Genomic DNA, 17,507 nt, shown 5'->3' on the forward strand with positions numbered 1-17,507 from the left:
TGGCAAAATGGAATAAGAAGCAAAATCCAACAATATGTTGTATACAAGAAACACACCTAGCGCAAAAAGTAGCCCACAGACTGAAAGTGAAAGGATAGAAAACAATCCTCCATGTGGCAGAAGCCCAGAAAAAACAGGGGTAGCCATCTTATTTGCAGACAAAGTAAATTTCAGACCAAAACTGATTCTAGTATTATCCATGTAGGACGGTACTGTATCATACCTCTATGAATGTAAAATATCTTGTACCTGCTTTATGATACATAGTAGGGACTGTGCTTTATCAGAGCTACATTTAATGATATAACTCCAGAATGTTCTCTTTCCAGATGATGATTAAGATGTTAATAAAATAAAAATGGTCCCAGGTACCACAACAGCAACAGAACTTTGCCTTTTTCTGGATATTATTCTTTTCTTTGTTTTTTTGTTTTGTTTTGTTTTTCAATGGAATGTGCTGAATGTCTATAATTTTGTGTAGATGACTGCAGAACCTGGGAAAGCTGTTGCTGCTATCTATGTATAACATACTATTATTAGTCTTTTCATATATATATATATATATATATATAAATTGAATTAACTTTGGAAAAAGTCATCCGAATTTACTGTGTTGAGTTGGCATTGTACAGAAATGAACAGCCATATTGGTCTAGAAATGTTAATTTATTTTTATTTTTATTTTTTTCCATGTGTATGGGGGTAACACATCATACTAAATATGTAAGGTCATATCTACATGGGTTTGATTACAGAAACTAATAAAGTATTCTCTAAATAATGAAAAAAAGAGAATAAGATAAGACTATAAGAGCAAGAAGCAATTTAAATATGTTCGGGATCATTTTCATCTCCAGAATTAAGGATTATTTTAATGTTATATCATTGCCTTTTCTCTTTTACTTTCCTTTTTAGTTTTATTTTAGGGTTCCCTATTTTTAATGTTCATACAGAGATTTCTTTAACTGAAATACCAAATAGTTTCTTTGGTGCAAAAAACTATAATAGTACACAGGATCCTAATGAGATAATTAATAATGTGAAATAGGAAGTAAAGGGCTAAAGGTGTAGGGAAAGTGGGAAGGGTGGGGGAAAGGTAATAAGGGAGAGGAAAAAAATATGATAAAATGAAAAAATGGAAATAAAGTGTTTGTAAATGGGGAGGGGAGGAGGGCATGAAGGGAGGGCAGGGACAAGGGGAAAAAATGAGAATCAAGACCTATTATGTAAGGGTACAGAATCCCAATGATGAATGTAACTGTATTGTATACCTAGATTGTACCAATAAACTCAATTAAAGTTGAAAAAAAAAAGAATGACTTTGGGAGTACTTCTTCTTTTTTGATTTCATTAAACAGTTTGAGTATTGGTATTAGTTCTTCCCTAAATTTCTTATAGAATTTGGGAGTGAATCAGTCAGTACCTGGGCTTTTCTTAGTTGGCAGTTTTTTTTTTTTTTAATTGCTTGTTCAAACTCATTTCCCAATATTGGATTTTTCAGAGTTTTTATATCTTCTTGTTTCAGCTTTACTAGTTCATGCGTATCTAGGAATCTATTTCTTTTGAATTCTCCATTTTGTTACTATACAGATTCTCACAGTAGTTACTAATAATCTGGCTTTTGGCAGAGTCCATTGTGATTTTGTCTTTTTCATTTCCAGTTGCACTGACTTCGGTCCCCCCACCCTTTTTGATAAGACTAGTTGTAGGGCTATTTTGTTAATTCTTTCAAAGAACCAATTCTTGTATTCATTGATTCTTTGTACTGTTTTTCTTTTGTCTCAGTTTCATAATGTCTGCTCTATACTTTAAAATTTCCTTCCTTATACTAGCTTTGAATATAGATTGTTCTTGTTTTCTAGGACCTTATGGTGCATCATTATGTTATTTATTTGGACTTTCTCTGTTTTTCTGATGTGGGCATTCAGAGAAATAAAATTTCCCCTTAGTACTGTTTCATTGTGCCCCATAGTTCTGGTATGTTGTGCTGGCATTGCTTGGTTCTAGAAACTATAATCCTCCTTGATTATTTAGTGTTGATTTATTGACTATTCCAGAACATATTGGTTAATTTCCATGTGTTTGCATGTGGTTTCTTTTGTGTGTTTTCTTTTGCCATTGATTTCTAGTTTCTTTTCTATGATCTGATAGCATGCATGGGATAATTTTGATTCTTTTTCCATTTACTTTAGCACCTTTATGTGCTAGTGTATGGTCTGTTTTAGAGAAAATCTTGTGTTTGCTGCTGAGAGGAATGTGTATTTTGTTATTAAGTGGAACACTCTGTAGACATCTGTTAAATCCATTTATTTGAAGGTTTGTTTCAAGTCTGATATTTGTCTATTGAATTTTTGTCTGGTTGATATGTCTCTTTGTAGCAGTGAATATTGAGGTCCCCCACTATAATTGTTATGATGTTTATCTGATCTTATGTGTCCAGTAGCATTTGACTGGTGAAGTTGGACATGCTGGTGTTTGATAAATATGTATTCATAAATACTATATTTTCTTGTTGAATTGTTCCCTTAAGTAGTATGTTGTTGTGACCTTCTGTATCTCCTGTTTAGTTTTGGCTGAAAGTATACTTTCTCAGAAAATTGTATAGCTGCTTCTACTTGTTTTTGGAGTCCTGTTGCATGGGCTATTATTTTCATCCTTTGATTTCCTAGTCTATGAATTTTTTTTGGGGGGGTAAATGTTTTTCTATGCACTGTACTGTTAGATTTTGTCTCTTGGTCCATTTTGCCAATCTGTATTTTTTGACTGCGGAATTGAAACCATTTACATAGAGTTATTACTGAAAGGTAATTGACTCAGTCATTGCATTATTTTCCTGTTCCTCAGAGATGTTCATTTTGGTTTTTGGTCCCTTTCTACTTATTGCTGAACCTGACTGGTTTATTTGTTCTATTCGACCTCTTGGCCTTGTTGGCTTCATTGCCTCTTTCTACAATATACTTAAAATTTTTTGGATGGCTAGCTTGATTGCCATTAATTTCATAGTTGCTATACTCATTGTTATGGAAAGATTTCATTTTCCCCAAGTTTGAAAGATCATTTTGTAGCATATATCAGTCTGGGTTGGATTTTGTTTCTGTTTGGAGCTTGAAACACTTCAAACTTTTCTCACCTTTAAGGTTAATATTGAGAAGTCTGATGGGTTAACCTATACAAGTGATTTGTTGCCTTTTTTTTTAATAAACAGCTTTTAAGATTCAGACTTTGAAATCGACTTCTAGGATTTTGACTATGATGTGTCACAGGAAAGTTCTTTTCTGATTTTGGCTATATGGGGTTCTCTATGGTTTACTTGTATGTCAAATTGTATGTTAAATTCTTTCTCCTTGTTTGGAAAGATCTCTGCTAATATTTCTGTAAATAGTTTTTTTTTAATGCTGTTTATATTGTCTGCTGATTTTTTTAGTAATTCTAGTTAATTATAGATTAGTCTCTGTGAGTCATCTAGCAGCTGCTGGATCCATTTTCATGTTTGCTTATTGTTTTTAAAGGTATCTCTGAACCAAGACCTGTCATGTAAAGGTACAAGATCCCAATAATGAATGTAACTACTGTATACCTCAAATGTACCAATAAACTCAATTAAAAAAAATAATAAAGGTGTCTCTGAATAGCTGATCATCTCTATCAGCCCTGACACACTGTCCTCACATTGGTTGCTTCTGCTGACCATATTTTCAATGGAGTTTTTTTTATACCAGGAATCGAACTCAGGGAGATCAAAGTCAGGTTCTTGTGCTTGCGAGGTAGGTGGCAAAGCCACTGAGCCAAATCCTCAGCCCTTCAATGGAGTTTTAAATCTCCTGAATGTGTGTTAAATACCTTTTCGTGGACTTTAATTCTTTGCTAACTTATCGTTTGTATTTTGTATGGCTTTGTGTTATGGTTTGTGTCTAGATGTCCTCCAAAGCCTCATGTAGTCATAGGATTGATCTACAGCCTGTGAAGCTGGAATTGATTCATGATGCAATGCTAGGCTCAAGGGCACTAGGATTAAGGGTGTGAATGCTGCCTGCCCTAAGTAGTCTGAATAAGATAAAGGGGTCAGGGAGATGCTCTTAATTTCTTTTGTTACCTTTGCTGCCTTGTGTGTGCTGTGTTGTTTCTGCTCTGCCAGGCCTGTTTGTCATTCCTGCCTTGGAGTCAGCTGATTATGGACTAAAACCTCTATTGACTGTGAGCCAAATAAATCTCTTCCCCTTTAACTTGGGTGTCAGGTATTTTGTCTCAGCAATGAGAGAAAAGTAACTAGCACACTTTATTTAGCTCAGCTAGCTTTTATTCGTGTCTTCTTTAAACTTGTTCATTATTTAAAGTCCATTATCTGTTTAGCTATATCTTTTTTTGTTGTTGTTTTTTTTTTTTCTTTTTTTTTTTTTTGGTACCGGGGATTGAACTCGGGTCCTTGCGCTTGCAAGGCAGGCCACCAAACCACTGAGCTAAATCCCCGGCCCCTTTTATTTATTTATTTATTTATTTATTTATTTATTTTTTTTTTTTGTTGTTGTTTTTTGAGACAAGATCTTACTGTGTAGTTTGGTATTGAACTCACTGTGCAACTCATGCTGGTCTCAGACTTACGGGAGTCCTCTTACTTCAGCCTCCCCAAGTGCTGGAATTACATGTATGCACCACCACGTCCAGCTAGCTATACCTTCTTTGAGCTCTCTGAGTACTTTATTTATTTATTTAAAAAAATCTCCTCTCTTATCCTTTTTAATAGTTCTGTGGTGTGGCATTAAATATTATCCTCTGAGAGGCTTTTGGAAAGGTTGAGAGTTTTGGGAGGTATTTTATTGCCATGTGTTATGTTTCTGTTATTTTTTTCTTGTTCTTGTTTTGCTGTTTTTTGTTCTGAGGTTTGTGCATTGATTATAATGGAAGAATTTGTATCAAGCATGAAGACTTGTTTAGTTTGCTTTGCACTGATGTACTCAGGTTATGGCTAACTGTAGACCTTTGCTTCCTTGCCAAGATCTAACTGTAGCCACTTTCAGGCTACCGTAGTAGTTATAGCTACTTAATTTACAGGACTGGATTTGCCCAAAGCCTCTAACACCGAGGTAAAAGCAATATTAAAAAGTTTAATAAACTGTTAATTGACACATACATAATTACACAGAAGGAAAAAGAAGTACAGAAAGAACATTACATCACCAGATGGCAAGAGCTTTAAAACATGAAATTCCAGTTCCAATGCTAGGGAGTCCTAGTACATGGAAAGTTTAATAAACTGTTAATTGACACATACATAATTACACAGAAGGAAAAAGAAGTACAGAAAGAACATTACATCACCAGATGGCAAGAGCTTTAAAACATGAAATTCCAGTTCCAATGCTAGGGAGTCCTAGTACATGGATTTCAGGGTTCTGACTGGGAAATGTGTGGGAAGAGCATTCTCTCCACGTATGAGACTCCAAAGTCCTACCAGTGAGGCCCCTTAAAATGGTAGTTGAGTGGCAGTATCCCAACTGTGTGTGTAACCAGAGTTCTTGTGGCCCCCAAGAACTGGCCAAGTGCCTGGGGACAAACATTTGTGTCTTCTAGATAGATAGAAAGATTGTCCTTAATAGCTGGCCAGGCTTATGAGTTTCTGTTCAAGTCAAGATGCTCTGCCAGGTACCCCACCATCTGATTTTTAGAACAAGGCCACAGCACTCAGTTATGAACAAGAAGATCTTTCTATACTTTAACCGTTCACCAACCACCACCATTTATTTGAGAGGGTCAGCAATAAGTAGAATGGGACCAAAAAACAATGTGCCATGTATTTGGTCCAGCACCTACTTCCTCAGGAATGGACTGCAGTATTGTTAATGATACCAAGGCAATCCAGATTAAAAAATCAGTTAATGGCAACAACTGTGCTATGTTGACTATAAATAAATCAGCCAGAGTAATAGGATAAGGACAAACTAGATATTGACATAACCTAAGAACTAGTATTGTACCACCCTTAACCATAGAAAGGAAATGTGTAACTACAGTGTTAACCTTGATTCACAAATTTAATTTGTTCCATAATTTTGGGGAAGATGGGAGTGTTTGTGTTTGTGCAGGGAATATGGCATGTCATGTTGGTCAGCTAATGCAAAGTTTGCAAATGGAACCAAAATTTTGCCTAATCCTTTTGTGCATGAACTGAATTGTTTGCAAACAGATGCATTCGTGTACTAAGGTATTACTGTATAGTATAAACACTAAGACAAACCAAATATTAACATACAGTAAATATCTACTAAATGTAACAACTATACCTCTGCTACAACAGAACAGTATTCACCAGTAATGCTTAGAGTTTACTATTGAAAATATTCATAAAGCTTAATGGTTGCACTGGTAAAGAAGAGTGGTTAGGGAACCAGTTAGTGAAAAAAGTAGAATTTAAAAAGTTAACCCATAGAAGATGAGAAAGAGGAGAGAAATGTGAGATAAAGGATCCAATTGAGGAGTAAAAGGAAATTAATACTATTAGATAAAAGAAACAGAAAAGAACAAAGAAGGTAGAATAAAAAAACCCCAACAAAATAAAGAAAAAATAAAACTAGGAGACAAGAAACAAAGAAAAAGGGGGGGGACCCCAAACCTCATAAAAGCCAGTGAGAGAAAAAGAAAGAAAATTTTGAAGTGAAAATTCCTCTGAATGAGGGATTTCTTTCCAGAATCCTCAGTCTTAGAATCCTGCAGGTCATAGTTTTCTCCATTTGGCATGATGATCTGTTGGTGTGGAGGTACACCTGGTGCAGAGGGCACTCTTTCCATATATTCTAGACTGTGACAATCACCAAAGCCAAGGTGTGTCCTTGCTCACTTCCTAGATGGCGAAAGTAATCAGGCCATTGTTTTCTGCTGGGTGTAGGCTGTGGGCTGGGGGTTCAAGCAGACTACTGCACTTGATGCTGTCAGATCCATCTGCCTGTTAAAGCCACACTTGCTGGCTGTACTTTCTCGCCACAGAGGGCAGGGCCTGTCTCTGTCCTGGCTTGAGTTTAAACTTCTCAGGGGGTCTACTATGCAGCCTACATCCTTCTCGTGGCTTTCTCTCATCACTGGCTCTCACACCGGTCACTGTGGGAAGGTAACACTGGAAACCCTGAAGTGGAATTGTTCTGTAGTTGTTCTGTGGCTCAGTCAACCCCTTTGCAAAATGGATCCTGATTGAACTCTTTCTGGCAATATGGCAAAGTGTGCATTGATTTTCATCTCTAATCTAGCTTTCCATGAAGGAGTCACGTTTGGTATAAAATTCTGTGCTATATTTGTAGTTTACAATAACCATGGGCTTTTGAGGGGGCTACTGCTGCTGGCCAGGTATATTTTATCTCCCTGGGGCTACTGACTCTTCAGAACTTACCTTCTCTTCCTGCATGTCAACATCATCCATGATAGAGTCGGTTGGTTAGTTAGTTGGCACCTCTGCTGCTCAGTGTTGAGGAGAAACAAAACACACTGTGGGCATGAAGTTGGTGGTGGCCACCGCCAGGGTATAGAATCCATGCATGCAAAATTGTTTGCAGGAATTCTTTTAAAAAATATTTTGGTAAGATCTACACACTGAAAACTATAAAACACTACTGAGGAAAATTTTAAAAGCCCTAACTAGACCTGTTTATGACTTAGCATATTTGATATTGTTAGAAAGTTAATCCTCCATAAATTTGTTTATAGATTCATTGCAATCTCAATCAAAACTCACCAGCTTTTCACCTACTACATATTGACAAAATGATACTAAAGTTTATGAAGAAATGCAGAGGACCTAAGCAGCAAAAACTATTTTGAAAAAGGACAAATTTAGAGAATTTGTAGTACTTAGTTTCTGGACTTACAATAAGCTGCAATAATCATTTCTTTGTGGTATTAGCATGAAGATAGGCATGTAGATTAAGATGACAACACATCAGTGGTCCAGAAATAGTTCATAAATATTGGATTAACTGATTTTGAACAGAGAATACAATGGAGAGCAGATTGTCTTTTTAATGGTGCTAGAACAAGATTTCCACATAGAAGGCAATCATCCTCACACTATCCACAGTTCAACTGCACCCACAGACCCAAGTGTAAAGGCAAAATTATGAAGCTTCTAGAAGAAAACATAGCAGGAAATCTTTGTAACTTTTGAGTAGGTTTAGATCTCTAGGATAATACACCACAAACAACCACAATCAAAAACCCTCCCACAAACCATATAATGATAGATACAGTAAACTTCATCAAAATTAAAAACTTCTGGTATTTTTTTTTCTCATTGAGTTTATTGGTACTTTTTAGGTATAGAGTACAGTTACATTCATCATTGGGAAAAACTTCTGGTCTTTATAAAACATCAGTAATAAAATGAAAAGGCAAGCCCCAATCAGGGGAAAAAATTGCCAACAGTTTCTGACAAAAATCTTATAGCGGAAATATATAAAGATTTCTTATGATTCATTAATAAGACAACCTAGGGAAAAAGATATTCAGATGGCCAATGTATACATAAAAAAGTTCAACACATTATTTACCAATAGGGCCATACAAGTCAAAACTACAGTGAGATTCCAAAACAACTCACTAAAATGATTACAGTGAAAACTGGTGGTGCGCCAAGGATTTAGCTCGTGGCACCACGCCTGGCTTTGCAACTGCAGGGTTGTGAGTTTGATCCCCAGTATAAAACAAACAGAAGCAAACAGGTGATAAGGGCTTGGGTGGTAGCTCAGTGGTCAAGCATTTGCTTGTCATGCACAAGGCTACAGGTTCAACCTCTGTCACCCACTCCCTTTAATCCCCAAAGACTGAATATCTGACAAGAATGTGAAGCAGCTGAAACTCCGATACACTGCTCTGGGAAACTAGCCATTTCTTAGAAATGAAACATGAACCTACCATCCAGAGCCAGCAAGGAATCCCAGTCAGTTATCAAAGACAAAGGAAATGTATGTCCACAGAAGATGTACCCGGATGTTCATACCAGTTCTGCTGGGAAATAGCTTAAATCTAGATGTATGCCAAATGGCTATCAGCTGAGGAGTAGACAGTTTGTGATAGATCCATATAATGGAATACTGCTGTGGAAAGAGAGGAAGCGGTGACTGATTTATGCAGCATTATGGATTAATGTCAAACATTATTTGTTGAACAAAAGAATCCAGGCTCAAAATTCTATATTCTAGGATTCCATTTACAGGAACTTCGATGGCAGACAAAACAGAGAAGTGAGATAGTTTGGGGGCTGATGAGCAAGGGTTTGTCATAAGCATAGGGGTCCCCTGGGGTGGTGATTCCTGTAGTAACCACAAAGTTGTTACACAGATGTGTGCATTTTTTAAAGCCCAAACTGTACTTAAATGTATGCATTTTATTATAGGATGCTAATTTGGAAAATAGAACAAAAAGAGGACTATTCCCAGTTCCTAAAATAATAACACTGAGTTTTTTCTACAGTGAAATAAAGCAAATGAGAAAAAAAAGAAATTTAGTCTTATTCAGAAAAGCTTTTGAGTCTTACTATTATTCTATAATACATCAAAATTGAATCATATTAAAAAACTAATAACTGATCAAAACACATCATCCTTGTAGTGTTTCCCAATGGCTTTATTAGGAGTTAAGTCAGTGGAATTTGTTTCTGTTTTTCTTTTCCCCAAAATACAGAATATAAATCGTATGAAACAGATATCTTCTATCACCAACCAGGAACTAAAGATGATGCAGGATGATCTCAATTTTAAATCTACTGAAATGCAAAAATCACAAAGTACAGCTAGGAATTTGACTTCAGGTGAGTGATGGTCTAATCTTTCATACTTTTCCTATAACAAATTACAACTGTAAAAATGGATCATTGTTATTCTCTTGGACTTTTTCTGAAAACCTCAGTGAGGAAAGATATAATTTATAATTTCCCATTACCCTGAGCATTTGTAGTCTCAATTTTTGTGTGACTTTTCCAATCAACTTATTACTATTACATTGCTATATTTTCTTTTATTTAATATTTATTGAATATAGTTCCCTGACTTATGATGATTTCTGGGTTTTTTTTGAGACAGTCTCACTATGTAATTTAGGCCAGCCTGGAACTCACTTTGTAGTCCAGGCAGGCCTTGAATTTACGGCAATCCTCCTGCCTCAGCCTCCCAAGTGCTGGGATTATAGGTGTGCACCCTTACTCTTGGCTGCTTACAATGATTTGACTTAGGATGTTTTTGTCTTACTGAGTTTATTGCTACTTTTTAAGTATACAGTACAGTTACATTCATCATTGGGATCTTGTACCTTTACATGACAGGTCTTGGTTCTCATTTTTCCCCCTTACCCCCGCTCTCCCTGCACCCCCTCCACTCTCCCCTATTTATAAAGACTTTGTTTCTATTTTTTTCCTTTTCTCATACTTTTTTCTTTCCCTTATTTCATTTCCTCTATCCTTCTCACTTCCCCTACACCTTTAGCCCTTAGTTTAGGATTTTTTTTTAAAAAAACGTCACAGTGCTGCTTTTTACACTCTACTTCGTATGTGGGGGTTTGATCTTATTTTGGGCTAGTGATAATGGAGTTTGAAGCTCTCTCATGATGCTGGGCAGCAGCAGTGTGCCACAGCTTCCAGTTAGCCAATCAGAAGGGCAAACAGTATTCTAGAGTGTGTGTCGTTGCTAAGTTACGAGGTGCGGGGGGGGGAGTATACTAAGTGCATTTTTGACAAGATATTTCCAACTTATGATAGATTTATTGTGAAGTAACCTTATACTTCATGTCTGTACCTTATCCTGGGAAGTGTTACAGATAAAACTGGACGGCCTGGGATTTAGCTCAGTGGTGCTGCTGCCTGCCTCGCTAGAGGAAGGTCCTGAGTTCCATCCCCGGTATCGAAAAAAAAAGTTAGAGGTGGATGCTAAATAGTATGGACAAAGTTTTATCAGTAACAGTGTTACGTGATGTAATAAGGAAGACGGTCCATTGTGAACTGAGTTCAACTTTAGTCTGCACCGAGGTGTCTGGGCATTTCTGAAGGAGTATGAGGCATCCAGGGTTCCACTGAAAACTTGCCAAGGGTTTGTCATTGTACAGCAAATGCTGATTAGGCTAGTTGTTGTCTGTTGTATTACCAAGGTTAGGGCTCTGTCTTCCCACAGAGACTGTTGATTACTTCGCAGGGCCAGGGATGTAGCTCAGTGGTGCCACTGCCTGCTTTGCAAGCACAAGGTCCCGAGTTCAATCCTTGGCACCAAAATAATAAATAAATAATACTTCACAAAGGAATAGCTTGAGAAATCAACACTCCTGATTGTTCAGTGTGTGTGTGTGTGTGTGTGTGTGTGTGTGTGTGTGTCTCAAAGGGACAGTGGAAGGGACAATTAAAAGCTCTGTTTTTTTCTTTGTGTGTATGTATGTGGGGGAGTGTTGCGGATTGAACCCGGGATCTTCATACTGAGTCATCCCCCAGCCCCCTTTTTAAAGTTATTATTTTGAGGTATATCTAAGCTGCTTAAGTTGCCCAGGGTGGGCTCAAACCTGTACTCCTCCTGGCACAGCTGCACCGCTGTGGTTTGTAAACTGTGTTTGGTAAACACTCTAGGAAGGTTAGTCTGGAGCCTGTTGTAAGGGGGTTGGTTAGAACAAACAGCAAATTCTTTTGGCTGCCTTGGGTTATTGCAGGCAAGACTTTTTAAGGGCCAGGTAGGGTGGTCCTAGGAAAACAGATGTTAGAGTTATGAGGTTAGGGTAAGATGTTACAGTTGTGTTAGTGTTTCTTTGACGTGTTTGTGACAAAATCCTAATTCACATGTCACGCTGCCCGGCAGCTCCGGTCTGACTTGAATTTGACCAAATCCACAGGCTTGAACTGCCAGAGTGGTGCACGCGTGACTGTCTCGTGTGTCTTGTACCACTTCTTAGGGGTCTTTGATTACAGTAATGCAAAGAAGGACATTGATTTAGTAGTTCCTTAAGGACTTTATTACAGTCTTTAAGGAGAACATTAAAATGGTATAAAAAATTGTAATACAGTAATTTGTAGTACAACAGTTGTAAATGCATATTATATACACCAGCAAGGGTGTACTTGTAAAATTTCCATGTTAAATTTAGAGAATTATTGATAAACGATGAGTATAATTTTTTAAATTTAATGAAATAAATTTGTTGATTATTAGAATAATTTTTAATTGGTATGAATACAATTAACATTTATATTTGGGCAGTCAGTGTGGATAGAGAATGGAGAATGAATTCATCTATGTCAGAGATTGGATAAAGAAGATGTGTGTGTGTGTTTTTTTATAAAACAGAGTACTACTCAGCCATAAAAAATGAGAAACTAGAGACATTCATAGCTAAATGTTTGCACATTGAGGCCCTACTTCTAAGTGAAATAAATAGGACACACATGTGTAAATACTGAATAGTTTCTCTGGTGTGAAAAACTGAAAGTGTATATAAGGATCAACATGAATAGTTGATAATGTGAAAAAGGAAGAAAAGGTCTAAATGGGTAGGGGAAATGGGAGGGGTGGGGAAAGGAAAAATATGAGAAAATGAAAGTATGGAAACAAGGAATCTGGAGGTTTTTTTGAAGAGTTTTACCGGGGATTGAACGCAGGTCCTTGTGCTTGCGAGGCAGGCCGCAGAACCACTGAGCTAAATCCCCGGCCCGGAACCTGGAGATTTTATGGGTCACAGCTGAGGCCTATGTGAGACAAGGCCAAATCTGAGGCCTGTTTGAGAAGAGGCTTCAGACAAGCCTGACTACTAGTTTGGTCAGAAAGAGAATCTCTGTCAGTGTGCAGAGGTTTTAAAAAAAATTCCAATCTGTTTACTGAGGGAACTTTCAACCTGGTAGAACGACAAATTATAATAAAATGAAATAATGCCATCAAAGAAGTAAACATAGGGAGCGGTGAAGACGGATAGGGCACAGATCCAGCCCAATCTTAGATAATTAGGGGAAGCATCCTAGAGGAGGTGGTGTTCAGTTTTAAGTAACAGTGCCAGACATGCTCTAGCATGCAACTAGAGAAGAACTCTCCAAGAGAAATAAAATGCAAACTATATTTCTAATTAAAATTGCCTCATAACTCTATTTTAAAAAGTATAGAGCTGGGCCAGGCATGGTAGCACACTCTTGTAATCCCAGCACTTGGGAGGCTGAGGCAGGAGGATCGCTGTGAGTTTGAGACCTGAGCTACATAGTGAGTTCCAGGTCAGTCTCAACTACATAGTGAGACCCTGTCTCAAAAAAAAAAAAAAGTATGGAGGTGGATTTTAATAATTCACTCAGAATATCCAAGAAAGTATCATTCAATGTAAAATATATATAAAAATGATCAATGAAATATTTTATATTTATAATATTTTAATTCAGACTAGACCACATTTCAAGGGACTGGCAGCTGCTGTGGGAATAATGCAGGTAGAGATTAGTAGCAGAAATACAAAGTTGAGCTTAAAGAAGCTGGGATAAAGTTATGTAAAGGTGTGTGTTGAATCTTTGATTTATGAGCTGATGGATTCTGACTGTGGGTCTTTTATGCTGGTGGGTGGTAACTGAATTAGCCACTTTTTTGTCTACTTGGATTTACTATGGTAAATCTCACTACTATGGTAGTGAGATTATAGAAGATGAAGAGGTTTTTTCCCCTTTGGTAATTAAAAACGTTTAAAGATTCTTTTAATGGAATAATAGATTCTAAAAAGATTTGGGCAGCACAATCTAACCTGACCTGAAGTGAGGTCATGAGGCTGTGTGTTATCTGTCATAATCCCACCTCGTGTGCTATTCCTAGTTTTTGTTATCGAAAATACGTATTTAATGACAGGGTGCTGTGTCAGGCCCTACTATATGCAGTTATCAGTACATGCATTATATTGCTTTTAAAATTTAAGGGATTCTGTTTTCTAAAGCATAACTTGCCATCTAAGTGTGGCGGCACACACCTGTAATCCCAGCATGATGGGAAGCTGGGGCCTGAGGATGGCAAGTGGAGCCTAGTGAGACTCGACTTAGTGATTAGGGAGACGCTGTCTCGGAAAATACAACAAATGAAATCAAATAGCCCTGGGTTCAATGCCAATGCAAAAACAAAAAATCAAAAACAACCCACTACTGCCCAGGCATTTTAGATAAAGGGTTATAGATTTGTAATATATTGAGTTTGTTAGGGATTTGATCATGTTAAAGTATGCTGTGACGCCGCCATCACAGGCTGCATTTTTCTGGTGCTTCTTGGCTCCTAAAATGACCTCATCCTCTTATCTTTAGTTTCCCTCCCACCAAGGCCACAGAGAGACAGAGAAGTTGAAACCTATTTCTGCTGGGCTGAACCCATCAAAGGCAACCTGACCTGTGATAGGTTAAAAGTGGCCCACTCATAAATAATCACAGCCCGGCCCAAAACTGATAAAAGGACCTTCCTTTCTTTGTTCCTCTCTCTCTTCTGCTTCTTCTTCCTCCTCTCTCTCTCTCTGCTTTCTCTTTGCTCTCTCTGCTCTTTCTCTCTGCTCTCTCTCTCTACTCCCACCCCTTGAATAAAATCTCTAGTCAGACCTCTCGGTGTGTGTGTGGCCTAGTTGTTGAGTGTTGCTGTTCCCTTTCAGAGTTGAACTAGTGTATCATTGGGTAAGAGTGAAGATATAAGTGGACAACTGTTGTTATTCTATATATTTTTTTTCTCTCATTGAGTTTATTGGTACATTTTAGGTATACAGTACAGTTACATTCATCATTGGGATCTTGTACCTTTACACGACAGGCCTTGGTTCTCATTTTTTTCCCCTTATCCCTGCCCTCCCTTTGTTTAGAGTTTGTTTTCCATAGTTTGATTTCTAGGTCTGATTTACAGGTCAAACAACTGCAGGAGTTACATTCTAACCTTGGCTTAGATGTACAAATTTCTTATATCTGAAAATCATGAGTTTGTTTACCTTTCAGGGGTAATATATTTTCTGTTCCACTTTTGTGAATTGCCAAGGGGCAATATTGCTTCTTGGGTGGTAGAAGGTGAAAAAACGAGATATTGTAGCCTTCCAAAGAGTCACTGTACATAAACAGATAAACTGTCACCTATGCTATAAATCTTTCAGGGGAGTGAAGCAATTGGGTAAAAAGCCTATAAAAAGCTCCTTACAAGATTGATAATGAAAAAAAAAAAAAGTAGACACCGGAGGTGTACTATGTGGTAAGGAGGTAAAGAAACCTTTTAGCAGTAGTTTTTGTTTACACTTTTGGAAAGGAAACTCTAGGGAGTAAACAAATGTGCTGATGGCACAATATTTCAGAAACATTTGCCTAGGTCACAGTGGTTCCTTCTGAGATTTTGCTGCTGTATACACATGGCTTGGTAAACTTTGCAACTTCATAGCATATCAGAAGGAACTAGACTGCATCCTCTTCCTGTCTCTTCTCCTCCAGAAGCTTTTAGCTTTACAGGGGACCTGTTGTTAAGGATAGATAAACCTTACCCTAAATGAGCCAACCATTTTCTCCTCTATTCTAGAAATATCAGTCTGTGTAGTTCTTAAATATATTTTTTAGTATATACTTAAGTTAGTTACATAACTATGTTAGGTCAACATAATTGTTAGAGTTAGTTACATAACTGTTTATTTCAGTTAGAATACCTATAAGCTAAGCACATTTCCTATTTAGAGCGTTAAAACTTTGTAAGCTTTAGTGACTTCTTTAGCACTTTATCATTGTATTTCCAATCCTAGTAGAGCTATGTATTCAACAAAACAAAACTCTTTGCAGTACTTAAGTCCTGATATATGTGGTCTTGGGGTGATCAAAACATGTGCTGAAATAAAATTTATTATAGTAAAAGAACACATTGTCATTAATTGCCTGAAAGTACTTCCCCTTGCTTTGAAATACTTATCTTATTTGTCTTGGCAATGTGTTTTTTATTATGATTTTTTAAAGAAACATTCATTGTATTTTTGAGCACCATATATGTGTGTATGTGTGTGTATACATATACACACATGGGTGTGTGTGTGTGTGTGTGTGTGTGTATAGTCAGTATAGTTGTATTTTAAAACTTGAAGGGGATAAGGAAATATTGTAGGAGCATCCATTTAATTATACCAACTTTAAAATATTTGGTTATACAGGCACCACTTTTTAAATCGGTGAGGGACTTTTGAAACATTGTTTTTGCTATTCATCTCCATTTCTTGTGACTATTAGATGTTATTAATATTTAATATACTGAGTTTCTGTTATTTGGTCTGGGATGCTATGCTTTATTTTCTCTGCACTTCATATTCTTTGTTTTCTCTGCATCATTTTTTTCCTTCTTTGTTTGGTTACTAATCCTTAAGGCCTCATTAAAAGCCCTCTTTAGGGAGCTTCTGTTTATCCCTGCCATATGCTCTTATGGTGTGCTGTGCCATGATCATCCAGTTTATTGTGGATACTTACTTGCCTGGTTCTACCTCTGGGATACAGCTCCCTCTTTTGACCTCTATTACATCCTCACCACCTGGCATACTTTTGAATGAAAGAATGCAATTCATGCACATGTGTATAGTCATTCCTCATTGTTCATTGATTCTATTTGTGAACTTTGCTGTTTGCTAAATTGATTTATAGCCCCAAATTAATATTTGTAGTGTGTTCTATATTTCACAGAACTAGAAAAACTAATCCAAAAATTCTTTTAGAACCAGAAGAGACCTAGAATAGCAAAAGCCATCCTAGGCAACAAAGATATGGCAGTGGGTATAACAATCCCCAATTTAAAACTATACTGCAAAGCCACTGTGATAAAAACAGCATGATAGTGGCAAAGAAACAGACCTGAGGATCAGTGGAACAGATTGGAAGATACAAAAACAATTCCAGATGTACTCAGCTACCTTATCTTTGACAAAGGAGCTGACCATCCTCACTGGAGGCAAGATAGTCCCTTTAATAAATGGTGTGGGAAAAACTGGATCTCAACCTGCCAAAGATTAAAACTAGACCCTTATCTTTCACCATGCACTAAAATAAAATCCAAGTAGATTAAAGATCTAAATATTAAAAAAGGAGCACTAAACTTGCTGGAAGATAAGTTGGGCAGAACTCTTGAAGCCAATGGCATAGGAAAAGACTTTATGAATAAATCCTCAGTAGCATGGGAACTAGCAGAAAGAATCAACAACTGGGATCTCATCTTATTAAAAAGCTTCTGCACTGCAAAAGAAACCATCAGCAGAACTAAGAGACAACCTACAACGTGGGGAAAAAATTTTACCAGCTATTCCTCATACAAAGGACTATTATCTAGAATATATAAAGAACTCAAAACAATCAGCCCCCCCAAATGTAAAGACCCAATTCAAAAATGGGCATCTGAAATGAACAGACATTTCTCAGACAAAGAAGTAAAAGCAGCTTGTAAATAGATGAAAAAATGTTCCACATCACTGGTCATTCAAGAAATGCAGATGAACACAGCACTCAGATTCTACCTCCCCCAGAAAGAATGGCTGCTATCAAGAAATCACACAATAACAAATGT

At 37.1% G+C, this 17,507-nt stretch overlaps 1 protein-coding gene across 1 annotated transcript in view; it reads left to right on the forward strand.

The window, feature by feature from the left end:
* Ift74 (intraflagellar transport 74) overlaps window positions 1–17,507 on the forward strand; it is a 104,980-nt gene that overhangs the window by 79,225 nt on the left and 8,248 nt on the right. The window contains exon 16 of the mRNA XM_010627016.3: window positions 9,661–9,787. Within this exon, the coding sequence (XP_010625318.1) occupies window positions 9,661–9,787 (127 nt within the window). The remainder of the gene's footprint in view (window positions 1–9,660; window positions 9,788–17,507) is intronic.

The sequence above is a fragment of the Fukomys damarensis genome, unplaced genomic scaffold (assembly GCF_012274545.1).
Source record: "Fukomys damarensis isolate Sample0158 unplaced genomic scaffold, DMR_v1.0_HiC HiC_scaffold_36, whole genome shotgun sequence".
Lineage (NCBI taxonomy): Eukaryota > Metazoa > Chordata > Mammalia > Rodentia > Bathyergidae > Fukomys > Fukomys damarensis.